General features: G+C 39.1%; 1 protein-coding gene across 6 annotated transcripts in view; it reads left to right on the top strand.

Moving 5' to 3' along the window:
* fam131bb (family with sequence similarity 131 member Bb) overlaps window positions 1-13080 on the top strand; it is a 77248-nt gene that overhangs the window by 51971 nt on the left and 12197 nt on the right. For 2 of the 6 annotated variants that reach the window (XM_062063779.1, XM_062063778.1), the window contains exons 3-4: window positions 6852-6887; window positions 7217-7319. In XM_062063779.1, coding sequence (XP_061919763.1) covers window positions 6852-6887; window positions 7217-7319 — 139 coding nt within the window. The other 4 variants (XM_062063781.1, XM_062063780.1, XM_062063782.1 and 1 more) reach the window with 3 other exon arrangements.

Genomic DNA, 13080 nt, shown 5'->3' with positions numbered 1-13080 from the left:
AAAGTTTAGGTCTCGCAACTACGGTAAACAGCCGCCATCTTTTTTCCCCGTAAAAGAGGAAGCGCTTCTTCTTCTACGGTAAGCAACCGCCCCCATAGAAGAGGAAGCGCTTCTTCTTCTACTGTAAGCAACCGCCAAGGTGAGCACCCGCCCCCGTAGAAGAAGAAGCTCGCGGATATTTAATTTCATTTGTTTTTCTGTAAAGACAACAAAATGTCTCCTACTAAGAGACACGCGTACAAGGTTCCACTGACTTTTGATATTCCTGTGAACCGCACTGTGGATACAACGGGAACACGTACGGTGAATATTCGCACCACAGGGAATGAGAAGTCGTCCTACTGTGGTTCTAGCTAGCCATGCTAACGGCCAGAAACTTCCACCCACGGTGATATTCAAAAGGAAGACCTTGCCAAAAGAGAACTTTCCAGCCGGCGTCATCATAAAAGCTAACTCGAAGGGATGGATGGATGAAGAAAAGATGAGCGAGTGGTTGATAGACGTTTACGCGAAGACACCGGGTGACTTTTTTCACGCAGCGCCGTTCCTGTTGATCTACGACTGCATGCGCGTCCACATCACAGATGGTGTCAAAAAACAAGTGAAGCACACCGAAGAAGAAGAATTCGAGGGATTTGTAGATGAGTAATAACTTCAGAAAGTGAGCTTTAAATGTTTATTTTGTGTGTTGCGTGACACTAACGTATGAGCAACGTTGAGTTATTGATGTTGCTATTGCTCTGCACTATTTTGAGTGTTACTATTTTTGTGATTGCACATTTGCACATTACATTTTGGGAGTGAACAGAGTTGTTAGAACGCTGGTTTGTAATATATTATTAAAGTTTGACTGACCTATCTGACTGTTTTGTTGACATTCCCTTTAGCGTAGCGTAGGTGCGGCTAATGGCACGGGGCGGCTAATAGGTAAACAAAGTTTTGAAATATTCCGTTCATTAAACGTGCGGCTAATAACACGGGGCGCCTTATGGTGCGGAAAATACGGTAGTGCTTTCTTGGGGTAACTCCTTTGAGTTGACCTTCTACTAGTCAATCTGTAATGATAAATGATAAATGGGTTATACTTGTATAGCGCTTTTCTACCTTCAAGGTACTCAAAGCGCTTTGACACTATTTCCACATTCACCCATTCACACACACATTCACACACTGATGGCGGGAGCTGCCATGCAAGGCGCTAACCAGCACCCATCAGGAGCAAGGGTGAAGTGTCTTGCCCAAGGACACAACGGACGTGACTAGGATGTACCGTCATGAAACTCTACCCAATCCTATGCAAACTTCTAATAAATTATTCAATCACTCAATCTATTATAATTCGTCAGAAAAGGTTGGAAACAAAGCTAACACAACTAGCAGTGTTCACAGCACAGTCTGGAGTGTTCTGTAGGAGTCCAGTGATCCGTTCGTAGCATGCTCCGTATGGCAGAAATCAAATTGTTACGGCGGTCAACGTTATGCACCAAGTCGCGGGGAAAAAACCTGATTCGATCTGTTTCTTCTTCGTTAGTTGCTTCAGGTCGATATAGCGCCTCTATAGTGGCACAACGCTGCAACTGCAGTTAAAATACGTAGCTGCCGCAGAGGGACATCAATCGCTCAATCAACACAGCCGGAGCTTTACGCTGTGTTGAGCGATATCAATCGCTCTGGCTGGGGGCGGCACAAAATTAGCTAGAGGCTGCTAGTGTTTTAGCGTAAAATCTGTTGTCATTTTTACAGTGATCTTGATGTATAACTTGCTTTGAAATCATAAGTCAAGCATATATCCAAGTATTCATTTTTATTTCAACAATAAATGTCTGGAATATTTAATAATATAATATTTGTTGCATTATTGGATAATATTAAAACGATATGCAATCGCATGGAGTACGTGTATTTTTTTCTGTCAAAATGGAAAGAATGAATACATTTTGCGAGAAAAGATCAAGTAATTTATTGACGCATATTATTTCCGGGCTTTCGTGACCACATAAAATGATGTGGCCGTGAGTTGTGTGTTAGATAATGGTCTGCTGCATGTTTGAAAACATAGCAAAACGCCACAGGAAGGAGCATGATAACATGGATGCGTAGTAAATAAGTGTTTCCATGGTGAAAGCCGCGTAGTATACGCAAAATCCTCATTTAAATAGGGCGGCCTGCTCCACTTGTGCACTTGTTACCAATAGTACAAACCTCTTAGTAGATCACCAACAACACTCCCATTAATAGTACACACCATTGTATAGTTTGTACACGCTATTTAGTACTTGATATTTGGATCTTTGTTGTTCAGGCCCACAAAGTTGTCCTGATAACATTTGTTTAGGGTTTTTTACATAACATGCGTCATGACCAATTATGCAAATTAGACGATGAAAGTTGTGGTTGCAGTATTCCGGATTATACTATATGTTTCATATGAGTACCTACTTGCAGTATTTCGAAAAAGCTAGACATTAACTATTTTTGAAATTACGTTGCTTTGCTATTCTTTGGAAGACATACTAGCCTATAGTGCAGGGGTCACCAACGCGGTGCCCGCGGGCACCAGGTAGCCCGTAAGGACCAGATGAGTAGCCCGCTGGCCTGTTCTAAGAATAGCTCAAATAGCAGCACTTACCAGTGAGCTGCCTCTATTTTTTTAAATTGTATTTATTTACCAGCAAGCTGGTCTCGCTTTGCTCGACATTTTTAATTCTAAGAGAGACAAAACTCAAATAGAATTTGAAAATCCAAGAAAATATTTAAAGACTTGGTCTTCACTTGTTTAAATAAATACATGAATTTTTTTTTACTTTGCTTCTTATAACTTTCAGAAAGACAATTTTAGAGAAAAAATACAACCTTAAAAATGATTTTAGGATTTTTAAACACATATACCTTTTTATCTTTTAAATTCCTTCCTCTTCTTTCCTGACAATTTAAATCAATGTTCAAGTATTTTTTTTAAAATTATTATAAAGAATAATAAATACATTTTAATTTAATTCTTCATTTTAGCTTCTGTTTTTTCGACGAAGAATATTTGTGAAATATTTCTTCAAACTTATTATGATTAAAATTCAAATAAATTATTCTGGCAAATCTAGAAAATCTGTAGAATCAAATTTAAATCTTATTTCAAAGTCTTTTGAATTTATTTTAAAATTTTTCTTCTGGAAAATCTAGAAGAAATAATGATTAGTCTTTGTTAGAAATATAGCTTCGTCCAATTTGTTATATATTTTAACAAAGTTTAACCTATTTAAAACATGTCATCAAAATTCTAAAATTAATCTTAATCAGGAAAAATTACTAATGATGTTCCATAAATTATTGTTTTAATTTTTTCAAAAAGATTCGAATTAGTTAGTTTTACTCTTCTTTTTTTCGGTTGAATTTTGAATTTTAAAGAGTCGAATTTGAAGATAAACTATGTTTCAAAATTTAATTTTCATTTTTTTCGTGTTTTCTCCTCTTTTAAACCGTTCAATTAAGTGTAAATATCATTAATTATTAATAACAACATAGAGTTAAAGGTAAATTGAGCAAATTGGCTATTTCTGGCAATTTATTTAAGTGTGTATCAAACTGGTAGCCCTTCGCATTAATCAGTACCCAAGAAGTAGCTCTTGCTTTCAAAAAGGTTGGTGACCCCTGCTATAGTGTATGTATTATGTTCCAAAGTTTAATAATGGTTAGACAAATAGTCAATGAATGACATGAAAAATTGCTTGGATTTACATAATGTCACGTCCGACTTATGTCCGGCTCATTGAATGTGGGTGGTGGTCAAGCCAGCGTTTGTTCTTGATGGGTACTCGGCTCCACTTAGCCTTTCTCGAACCATTCAAATTGTGAAAAAAAGATAAACATTTCTTCAGAGTTCCTCGACAGGATATGAAGAAGGGCGGAAGAGTCCAAGATTTTACGAAAGACACCGACAAACGTGGCACAAACTACAGTCACAGAAGAACGCACAAGTTTGCAGTGACCACTTTGTTAAAGTTTTGTTTGATATATTTTTAATATACTTTACTCGTTTGGTATTTCCCATTCAAGTATTATCTTGATATTGTTTGTATTTTAGGTTTTATCAAACAGAAACCAGAGAGTCAGGGTCAACGATATTTTGTCCGAAAATGTCCTTCTCCCCTCTTGTTTATTTTGTACACAAATGTACAAATGACAAAAATAAAATATGTTGACGGTTCAGTAATTGCAACTTTGTCAATTGGATATGCAGTCACATGTGTCAGCTGTCGGGTGCTAGTTTGTTTACAAGGACGCGTCCTCGCAAGACGCAAAGTTGAATCATGAAATACAACCTTACCTGAGCAAAAATGCATGATTTATCCGAGATAATCTTTTTCTTTCTTTGACCCAGCAACACACAAAGAAGTTGTAGACCACGGTCTGGGCACCCTATCAACTGATAATCCCTGATATCACTCGACAAATATTTTTTTGATAAAGTATGGGGATCTATTCCATTGCATAGTTAGATTTTTTGCTCGTGTCTTTTTCCGGGAAGGTTCAGGGCGCTTGCGTACTCAGAGAAATCGCACGCTGCTTGCTGACAGTAGCCATCTTGGCTTGGTAGACCACCACTGTTTTTCACTTCCGGGAAGTAGTCACGTGACGGAATACAAGCAATTGCTTAGTCTAATATTTTGCTTGATGGCAGCCCTTTTTTTTCCAAACTAATCTTGCTCAGGGGACTCAAATTTAGTCCCCTAGTGTGCACCAAATGGTGCGGTGATTTGGGTAAACACCATCAAGTTACAGAGGGTGTTTAATAGAGCGAGTGTTTGACAAAATTAATCAATCTGTTTTATCGGGTCAAATGTTGGGGTTTGAAAACAGCACAGGCAGGTTTACACGTTTTGACAAATGTTCACACTTTAGTGCGCAGAGGTTCAGGAGAAAAAGAGTTAGCTTACACCAGGGGTGTCAAACTCATTTTAGATCGGCGGCCACATGGAGAAAAATCTACTCCCAAGTGGGCCGGACTGGTAAAATCACAGCACAATAACTTAAAAATAAAGACAACTTCAGATTGTTTTCTTTGTTTAAAAATAGAACAAGCACATTCTGAAAATGTACAAATCATAATGGTGTTGTTGTTTTTTTACACTTACATGTTGCGGTTAATAGTATTATATCTTTATTTGTCGTTATTTTTACTTTCTGAATAAATTATGTAATAATGCTCATCAGTCAACTCATTGGTGCTAATAAAGATTAAAAAATAATAATATCAAAATCAAATTGCAGGATGTTATTTATGTAGTTTGCTCATGCTCACATCATGTGTTTTTTGTTGTTGTTGTTTTTTTTTACATATGTAGCATCATCTACAACAGGGGTCGGGAACCTTTTTGACTGAGAGAGCCATTTCCGTGAGAGCCATATCATATTTTTTAACACTGAATACAACTAAATGCATGCATTTTTAAGTAAGACCAACATTTTTAGAGTATAATAAGTCTCTTATTCTTTTTAATAATATTGTTGAGCGTGGTTACCGCTGCTGCTCACTGCTCCCCTCACCTCCCAGGGGATGGGTCAAATGCAGAGGACAATTTCACCCCACCTAGTGTGTGTGAGACTATCAGTGGTACTTTACTTTTAACTTTAACATAATTCTGAAGCTAACCAATAATAAATAAAATACTTCTTACCATTAATGCGACTTCTTGAACAGGTGCGGTAGAAAACGGATGGATGAATTAAAATGCATGAGAATATTTTCTCTTTTCAAAATGTATTTTTAACACTGTGATTACCGGCGGAACTATTCATTACTTATCGTATTAAGCAATGTCAGCTAAGATTTATCTGAGAGCCAGATGCAGTCATCGAAAGAGCCACATCTGGCTCGAGAGCCATAGGTTCCCTACCCCTGATCTGCAAAGATACAAAGAATTGCTATTGCGACATCTAGTGGACACATTGAGAACAGCAGTTTCTTTCATTCCAAAAATGTTGGCCCATTTTAATACTTAGCAATTCCCCCCAAAAACGGATTAAGTCGCTGGAATATAAAGACAATATAACATAAACGTGGATGCATATGCAATAAGTGCAATATACCATGAATTGAATAAACGTGGACCCCGACTTAAAAGTTGAAAAACTTATTCGGGTGTTACCATTTAGTGGTCAATTGTACGGAATATGTACCGTACTGTGCAATCTACTAATAAAAGTTTCAATCAATCGATCAATCAAACAATATATCCATCTGTACAGTAATCTATTTATTTGTATTTGCACCTTATTGCTCTTTTATCCTGCACTACAACGAGCTAAGGCAACGACATTTCGTTCTTATCTGTACTGTAAAGTTCAAATTTGAATGGCAATAAAAGAAAGTCTAAGTCTTAGTCATCCCGCGGTCCGGATAAAACCTGTTCGCGGGCCTTATCCGGCCCGCACGTTTGACACCCCTGGCTTACACAAATGTTATGACTGTGTGTGAAACTGAGCATGTATTGGATCATGGATGGTGCAGGTGTACCTAATGTTGTGGCCCGTGAGGTTATGTCGGCGGGTGAGGCGGCTCATTCATCCCCAGCATATTCAGTCTCATAAGTGAAAAAAAAAAATCCAAACTGATTGCAGTTCAATTCCCTCCTTTCTTCCTGTCATTCTGCTCCTCGACTCCCGCCTCTCTCTCGTTTCCTGGAAAAAAAATCCCGTATCTCTTTTCCTCTTCCTCCGCATGTCCCGTGTGCTATCTCCCTATGTGTTGCAATCTGCCTATTTGCTCCCTACCCTCCATGCATGTCAATGTTCTCTCCGTCCTGTCGCTCTCTTTCACGCCTCCGTTCCCTTCCCTCTCTCCTCCTCCTCCTCAGCATGGACGCTCAGAATTTTCATGGGAAGGAATCAATGTAAGTGTTGTGACATCGCACCTTCATCTTTCCCTTTGTCGCCTTGTTTTGATGGGGGACATCTTTTTAGAGGACACCTCTGCTCTTCACAACCACCCTCCCCACCTGTGATCTCTTAGTGGCACAGAAGGATTAAGCGCACACTGACTTGCTATATAAGGTTCAAGAAATGTAGATTTGTTTGTATTAATCCAACATCTCCATCACTTCTCCCCACCACTCACCTCTCTCTAACACACTGTCTGGATGTCTTTGTGTGCCCTGTCACACCGCCCATACTATCCTTTTTCTCGCCTCTCTCCCGCCATCCCTCTTCTCTGTCTCTGCAGCTGTCCATGGAGGACACCACGTCCATCCTGCCGCGCCTCAAGAGGAACTCAAACGCCTACGGCATCGGAGCTCTGGCTAAGTCTTCTCTGTCAGGTGTGTCAGGTGTGTGTCTGTGCTGTGAGCGGTAAAGAGACCCCATGTTGGCTCCGTCCCCCTCCTCTGTGGACGTGGGAGTCAGCATGGTACCCGAAATGGGTTCCCCTTTTATCACCCCTCCCTCTTCCCCTTCCTGCTCCCTCTCACGCTGTGCCAATGACTCAGTGTGAGTCATTGGCGGAATTAAGTCAGCCTGAAAAGACAATACACACATCACGGTGCAGAATTGTTGCTCTGAGAACAGGTGAGTGCGGAAGTGTAGTTGTTTCTGTGTGTGTGCGTGTCGTCCTGAACTAGAATTAGTTTGGATGTTTTGACTTGTGCAAAGTGTGCGTTGAGTGGAGTTCAATCGAGTGCAGTGAAGTGTTTGCTCTCAGTGTGTTTTTTAATTTAATGGTGGAAAAATTGATGGGAAGCCAACCGCTTATCAAAACTCTATTTGTGCACGTCATTGTAAAAATCTACATATTTCCTCTTGATTAGTTTTACCTATAGATGTCCGATAATATCGGACTGACAATATTATCGGCCGATAAATGCTTTAAAATGTAATATCGGAAATTATCGGCATCGGTTTCCAAATTATCGGTATCGGTTTCAAAAGGTAAACATTTATGACTCTTCAAAACACGGACGTAGGGAGAGGTACAGAGCGCCAATAAACCTTAAAGGCACTTCCTTTGCGTGCCGGCCCAGTCACATAATATCTACGGCTTTTCACACACACAAGTGAATGCAACGCATACTTGGTCAACAGCCATACAGGTCACACCGAGGGTGGACGTATAAACAACTTTAACACTGTTACAAATATGCACCACACTGTGAACCCACACCAAACAAGAATGACAAACACATTTCGGGAGAACATCCGCACCGTAACACAACAGAACAAATACCCAGAACCCCTTGCAGCACTAACTCTTCCGGGACACTACAATATACACCCCCCGCTAATCCCGTCCACCTCAACCTCCTCATGCTCAGCTGAGCATGTCCCAAATTCCAAGCTGCTGTTTTGAGGCATGTTAAAAAAAAAAAATGCACTCTGTGACTTCAATAATAAATATGGCAGTGCCATGTTGGCACGAGTTGATTTATTTTGGAAAACCTTGTCACATTGTTTAATGCATCCAGCGGGGCATCACGACAAAATTAGGCATAATAATGTGTTAATTCCACGACTGTATATATCGGTATCGGTTGATATCGGAATCGGTAATTAAGAGTTGGACAATATCGGAATATCGGCAAAAAAGCCATTATCGGACATCTCTAGTTTTACCTAAACCACCTTACAGTACATGTTTGTGTGACCACTTGTTGCCGGGCAGGACTGGTAACAATCGTTTGTACTCGACTTGTACAGTGGTACCTCTAAGGTTGAACAAAATCCATTCTTAGACGCTCCGTCTTAGTATAACTTAAAGGGCAACTGCACTTTAAAAAAAAATTGTGCCTATCATTTACAATCTTTATGTGAGACAAGCAAACATATGTTTTTCTTTTTTAATGCATTCTAACTCGTCAATAAACGTTAGCCAGAGTCAGCTAACAATGGAGCTAATGGGATTCCTTTAAAGCGCTCTAAAAAAAAACATCCAACGTTTTATATAGACGCTGTAAGTATATACAGTATGTAATGTAGTAGTAACAGGCACATTCATAATAATATATTCAAATATTTTTGGTCATTTTAAGCATACGTTAATTTTACGTTCGCAATTTTTACTTCAACAACAACTACTAATCATGGCAGACTTCATGAAAGCCAACGATGACTACTTTGGGACAAATGATGATCCAGAACCTTATATTTTAGCGCCTGGATATACAGAGTTTTACAAGTTTTAGAAGCTGCGTGATAAGCAGATCCAGCAGGTAGCACTATTGCTTAGTGCTAAACAAGAATTATAAACTAGTAACACAATAAAGCAATCATTTAATGGACAACGTCTGCTCTCACTCGGATGCCGACTGATGGAATATTTTTATCTTCCCGTTTAGATGAAGAATTCTTCATAAACCTAACGCAGGTAAAAAAAAAAAGAAAAGAAAAAAGGTGGCCACAAAAGAGTGTCTTTTTTTGTTGTTCTCGCGATCTCCGTGTCCAAGTTAAATGTCAGAGTTTACCAACTTCACGGCTCATGGTCAAAACCTTCTACTTTACTAGTGGGAGATATTACCGTATTTTTCAGAGTATAAGTCGCTCCGGAGTATAAGTCGCACCGGCCGAAAATGCATAATAAAGAAGGAAAAAAAACATATATAAGTCGCACTGGAGTATAAGTCGCATTTTTGGGGGAAATGTATTTGATAAAAGCCAACACCAAGAATAGACATTTGAAAGGCAATTTAAAATAAATAAAGAATAGTGAACAACAGGCTGAATAAGTGTACGTTATATGAGGCATAAATAACCAACTGAGAACGTGCCTGGTATGTTAACGTAACATATTATGGTAAGAGTCATTCAAATAACTATAACATATAGAACATGCTATACGTTTACCAAACAATCTGTCACTCCTAATCGCTAAATCCCATGAAATCTTATACGTCTAGTCTCTTACGTGAATGAGCTAAATAATATAATTTGATATTTTACGGTAATGTGTTAATAATTTCACACATAAATCGCTCCTGAGTATAAGCCGCACCCCCGGCCAAACCATGAAAAAAACTGCGACTTATACTCCGAAAAATACGGTAGTTCCCAGGTTAGCACTTATGTATAATAACACCTCATACTCGCCGTATATTACAAATTAGAATGCATGAAAAAAAAATACATTTGTGTTGTTGTCTTACATAGGGATTGTTAAGGATAGGCAACATTTTAAAAAAGTGCAATTCCCCTTTAAGCCTAATAAAAAGTTAAACACTGCTAATTAAACTAAGTAAATGATGAGTAATATTAATATGTGTGTTTTCAACTGGACTTGTTTTTGGTTTGGTGTCTTGATCAGATTTTTGTCTTCTTACAAACTTTAATTGAGGAAAACGTGTTAAAAAAAAATTTAAATGAGAAAAGAAAAGGATTAAAAGGAAGGAACATCAATCGTCAACTAAACTTCTGGAGCTTCCCTTTCTTCGTGGTATTGACTATCTGTCTAGCTGCACAAGCTGGGAACTTAGTAAGATAGTAAGAAGACATTAACGCGCCAAATTCAATACAAAGCAGCTCAATTCACACAGAGATTTTGCCGTTGCTGACCCATCACCCTCCGAGCAGTTGAGATGGACAAACAACATAACATAGAAAAAAGACATGAGTCTGTGGAGACTAGATCCACCACCAATCTTCTAAGATAACTGGATGCTCAAGTAGTACATTTTCAACAGCAAGCTCTGCTGCAGTCAGTGCTCGAGCAAAGGCCCTATCCGCATGCAGGCGTCAGTTGCTAATAAAGAAGCAGATATAATGGTTGAAGAAGCAACCTTAAAGGGGAACTGCACTTTTGGAATTTTGCCTATTGTTCACAATCCTTATGTAAGAAATGATGTTGGATGTATTTTTTATGCATTCTAAATATCTAAGATGCGATCAAAAGTCCGCTTACAATGGAGCCTATGAGGGCCGCTCTATTCTGCCTATAAAACCCTTAAAAAAACATCCAAACACCTCCATTGATGTTTTATATACATGATGTAAGTATATATGTAATGTAGTAATGGCCGCATTTATAATAACATGTAATATTTACGTATTTTGTTTAGTTTAAGCATACACGACATATTAATTTTTAAATAAGCACCACAACATTCACTTTTTTCAACGACATCACTGATCATTACTCACTGCAGACTTCATGAGAGCCAACAAACATAATAAAACATCACTTACTGTATAAGGTATGCTGTCATTAGGATGCCGATTGCTAGGATGTTCATATATTCCCATTGAGATGACAAATGACTCATAATCCTCACGAACAAGCGTATTTTCGTGTCGTTCTCGCCATTGCCGGGTGTAATTTGGTTGTCAAAGTGTACCAACTTGTCGGAATACATCCTCAGCCTTCTTCTATCCAGGTGAGAGACATGATTTATGATCTACAATAAACTTCCAGGGAGCAGGGAAGCGAGGAAACAGCTGACCACTCGATGATGTAAACACTACACACAAGCTCGTGACCACGGCGCCGCTATGAATAGTTTGTCTGCGTTGGCGCTTATAATAACAATATCACTAATATTTGGTTAATATTCAAGTCACAAAATGTAAATCGAGTATTGTTGGCACTTTTTGGTTGTTGTTTTTATTGGATTTAATGGGCGGAATAGAGGACCTTCCAGTGGTTCTGCTGTAAGCGGACTTTTATTTATGTTTATTTACAAGTTATAATGCATTTTTAAAAATCCATCCGTCGTCATGTCTTTCATAATGATTATGAAAAGCAAAATTGCTGTTCCCCCTTAAGAGCAACAACAACTCCTCATAGCAGACACCAGCTACACCAGACGTCGCAAAGTACCTAATGCGAAAATAATTGGTCATGTCTGGTTTAATGGAATTTGATGACCACCCAGAAAGTTGTTGGGCATGGAAAACTTCCATTCAAGGTGTCATTGAGGAACTCACCTTGAATCCCAGGGAAGAACTAGACCTCTTGATTAAACGGCTTAGGCCAACGTCAAAGGAACAAGCCAAAATAATCTGAGACATACACAGCGACAATTCAGCATCAGGGCTAGAAATGGTCTGGCGAAGCCTAGAAGAAACCTACGGAACCCTAGAATAAGTCTAACATGCACTTTTAAACCCAAAATCTCAGAGACAATGTTGAAACTTGAATATGCAAAAGCCGGAGGATACCTCCCCAGATTAGCATATCTTGATACTTAGCGTGGAGAGAACCCACTATTAGAAAAGCTATCATTTAGTCTCCAGGAAAAGTGTATTTCCAAAGAGTCAAAGTACAAAGTCCCCTACCCACCTTTCAATTTCTTCTCACAATGTTGGCCTTCTGAAGCTTAAACCAGAAACAATTCTAGCTTTCTGACTTCCAAAGTTAGCTACTCAGGCCCCACAGAGACAGACATTCACAAAATAACAACAATGTAACAGTGTCTGTGAGGAAAACTGGAGTGTTTTCCGAAGTGACAGCAACCCTTACAAGCTTGGTTGAAAAAGGAGCTTAAGATCCCGACCATCAGCACCCCCTGCAAAACAAGCCTCACCCACTCAGGAAATGCAGTAAGTTGATTAAACATCGCAAAATCTACCTCAAAGAAAAGAACATCAGCTTCAGGTACTGTGGTTCCACCAAACACAGAGCAAAAGACTGTGACAAATAAATAGAATGAAGAGAGTTTGGCAGCAAAAACTACACATTCCAAATCCTGGTCCAGCACCGTGGACTTTAAGAGTTCCAGCTAAGAAAAAGCAAGGAGAAAGATTTACACAAGACTTCACCAGGAACTATCCCTGCAGTAACATCAAAGTGTGTATGCTGCAAGATATGTATAGTTAAAGTCTACCCTGAAGATCAGCCAGGAAAGTAAAGCAGAATAAGAAAAGAACGAAAAGCAGCAGTTCACAAAAAGAGGAATCCTTTCAACAGTTCTGAGCCTCTGTGATCCGCTGGGGTTTGTGGCTGCCATCATAGTTCACAAAAAACCTTCTGATCAATCTGAAGTTCACCCCAGTACAACTGGGATGATCCTCTCCCATCAGACAAAGAAGCATCCTCGAAATTGTGGAAGGAGTCTTTCCTGGAATTGGAGAAGCCGTGCAAAACTGTGATTTGGTTGCGCTCTTGCT

Source organism: Entelurus aequoreus, linkage group LG11 (genome assembly GCF_033978785.1).
Source record: "Entelurus aequoreus isolate RoL-2023_Sb linkage group LG11, RoL_Eaeq_v1.1, whole genome shotgun sequence".
Taxonomy (NCBI): Eukaryota; Metazoa; Chordata; class Actinopteri; order Syngnathiformes; family Syngnathidae; genus Entelurus; species Entelurus aequoreus.
Note: the sequence above shows the minus strand (reverse complement) of the source record. Positions and strands in the feature narration are given on the sequence as shown.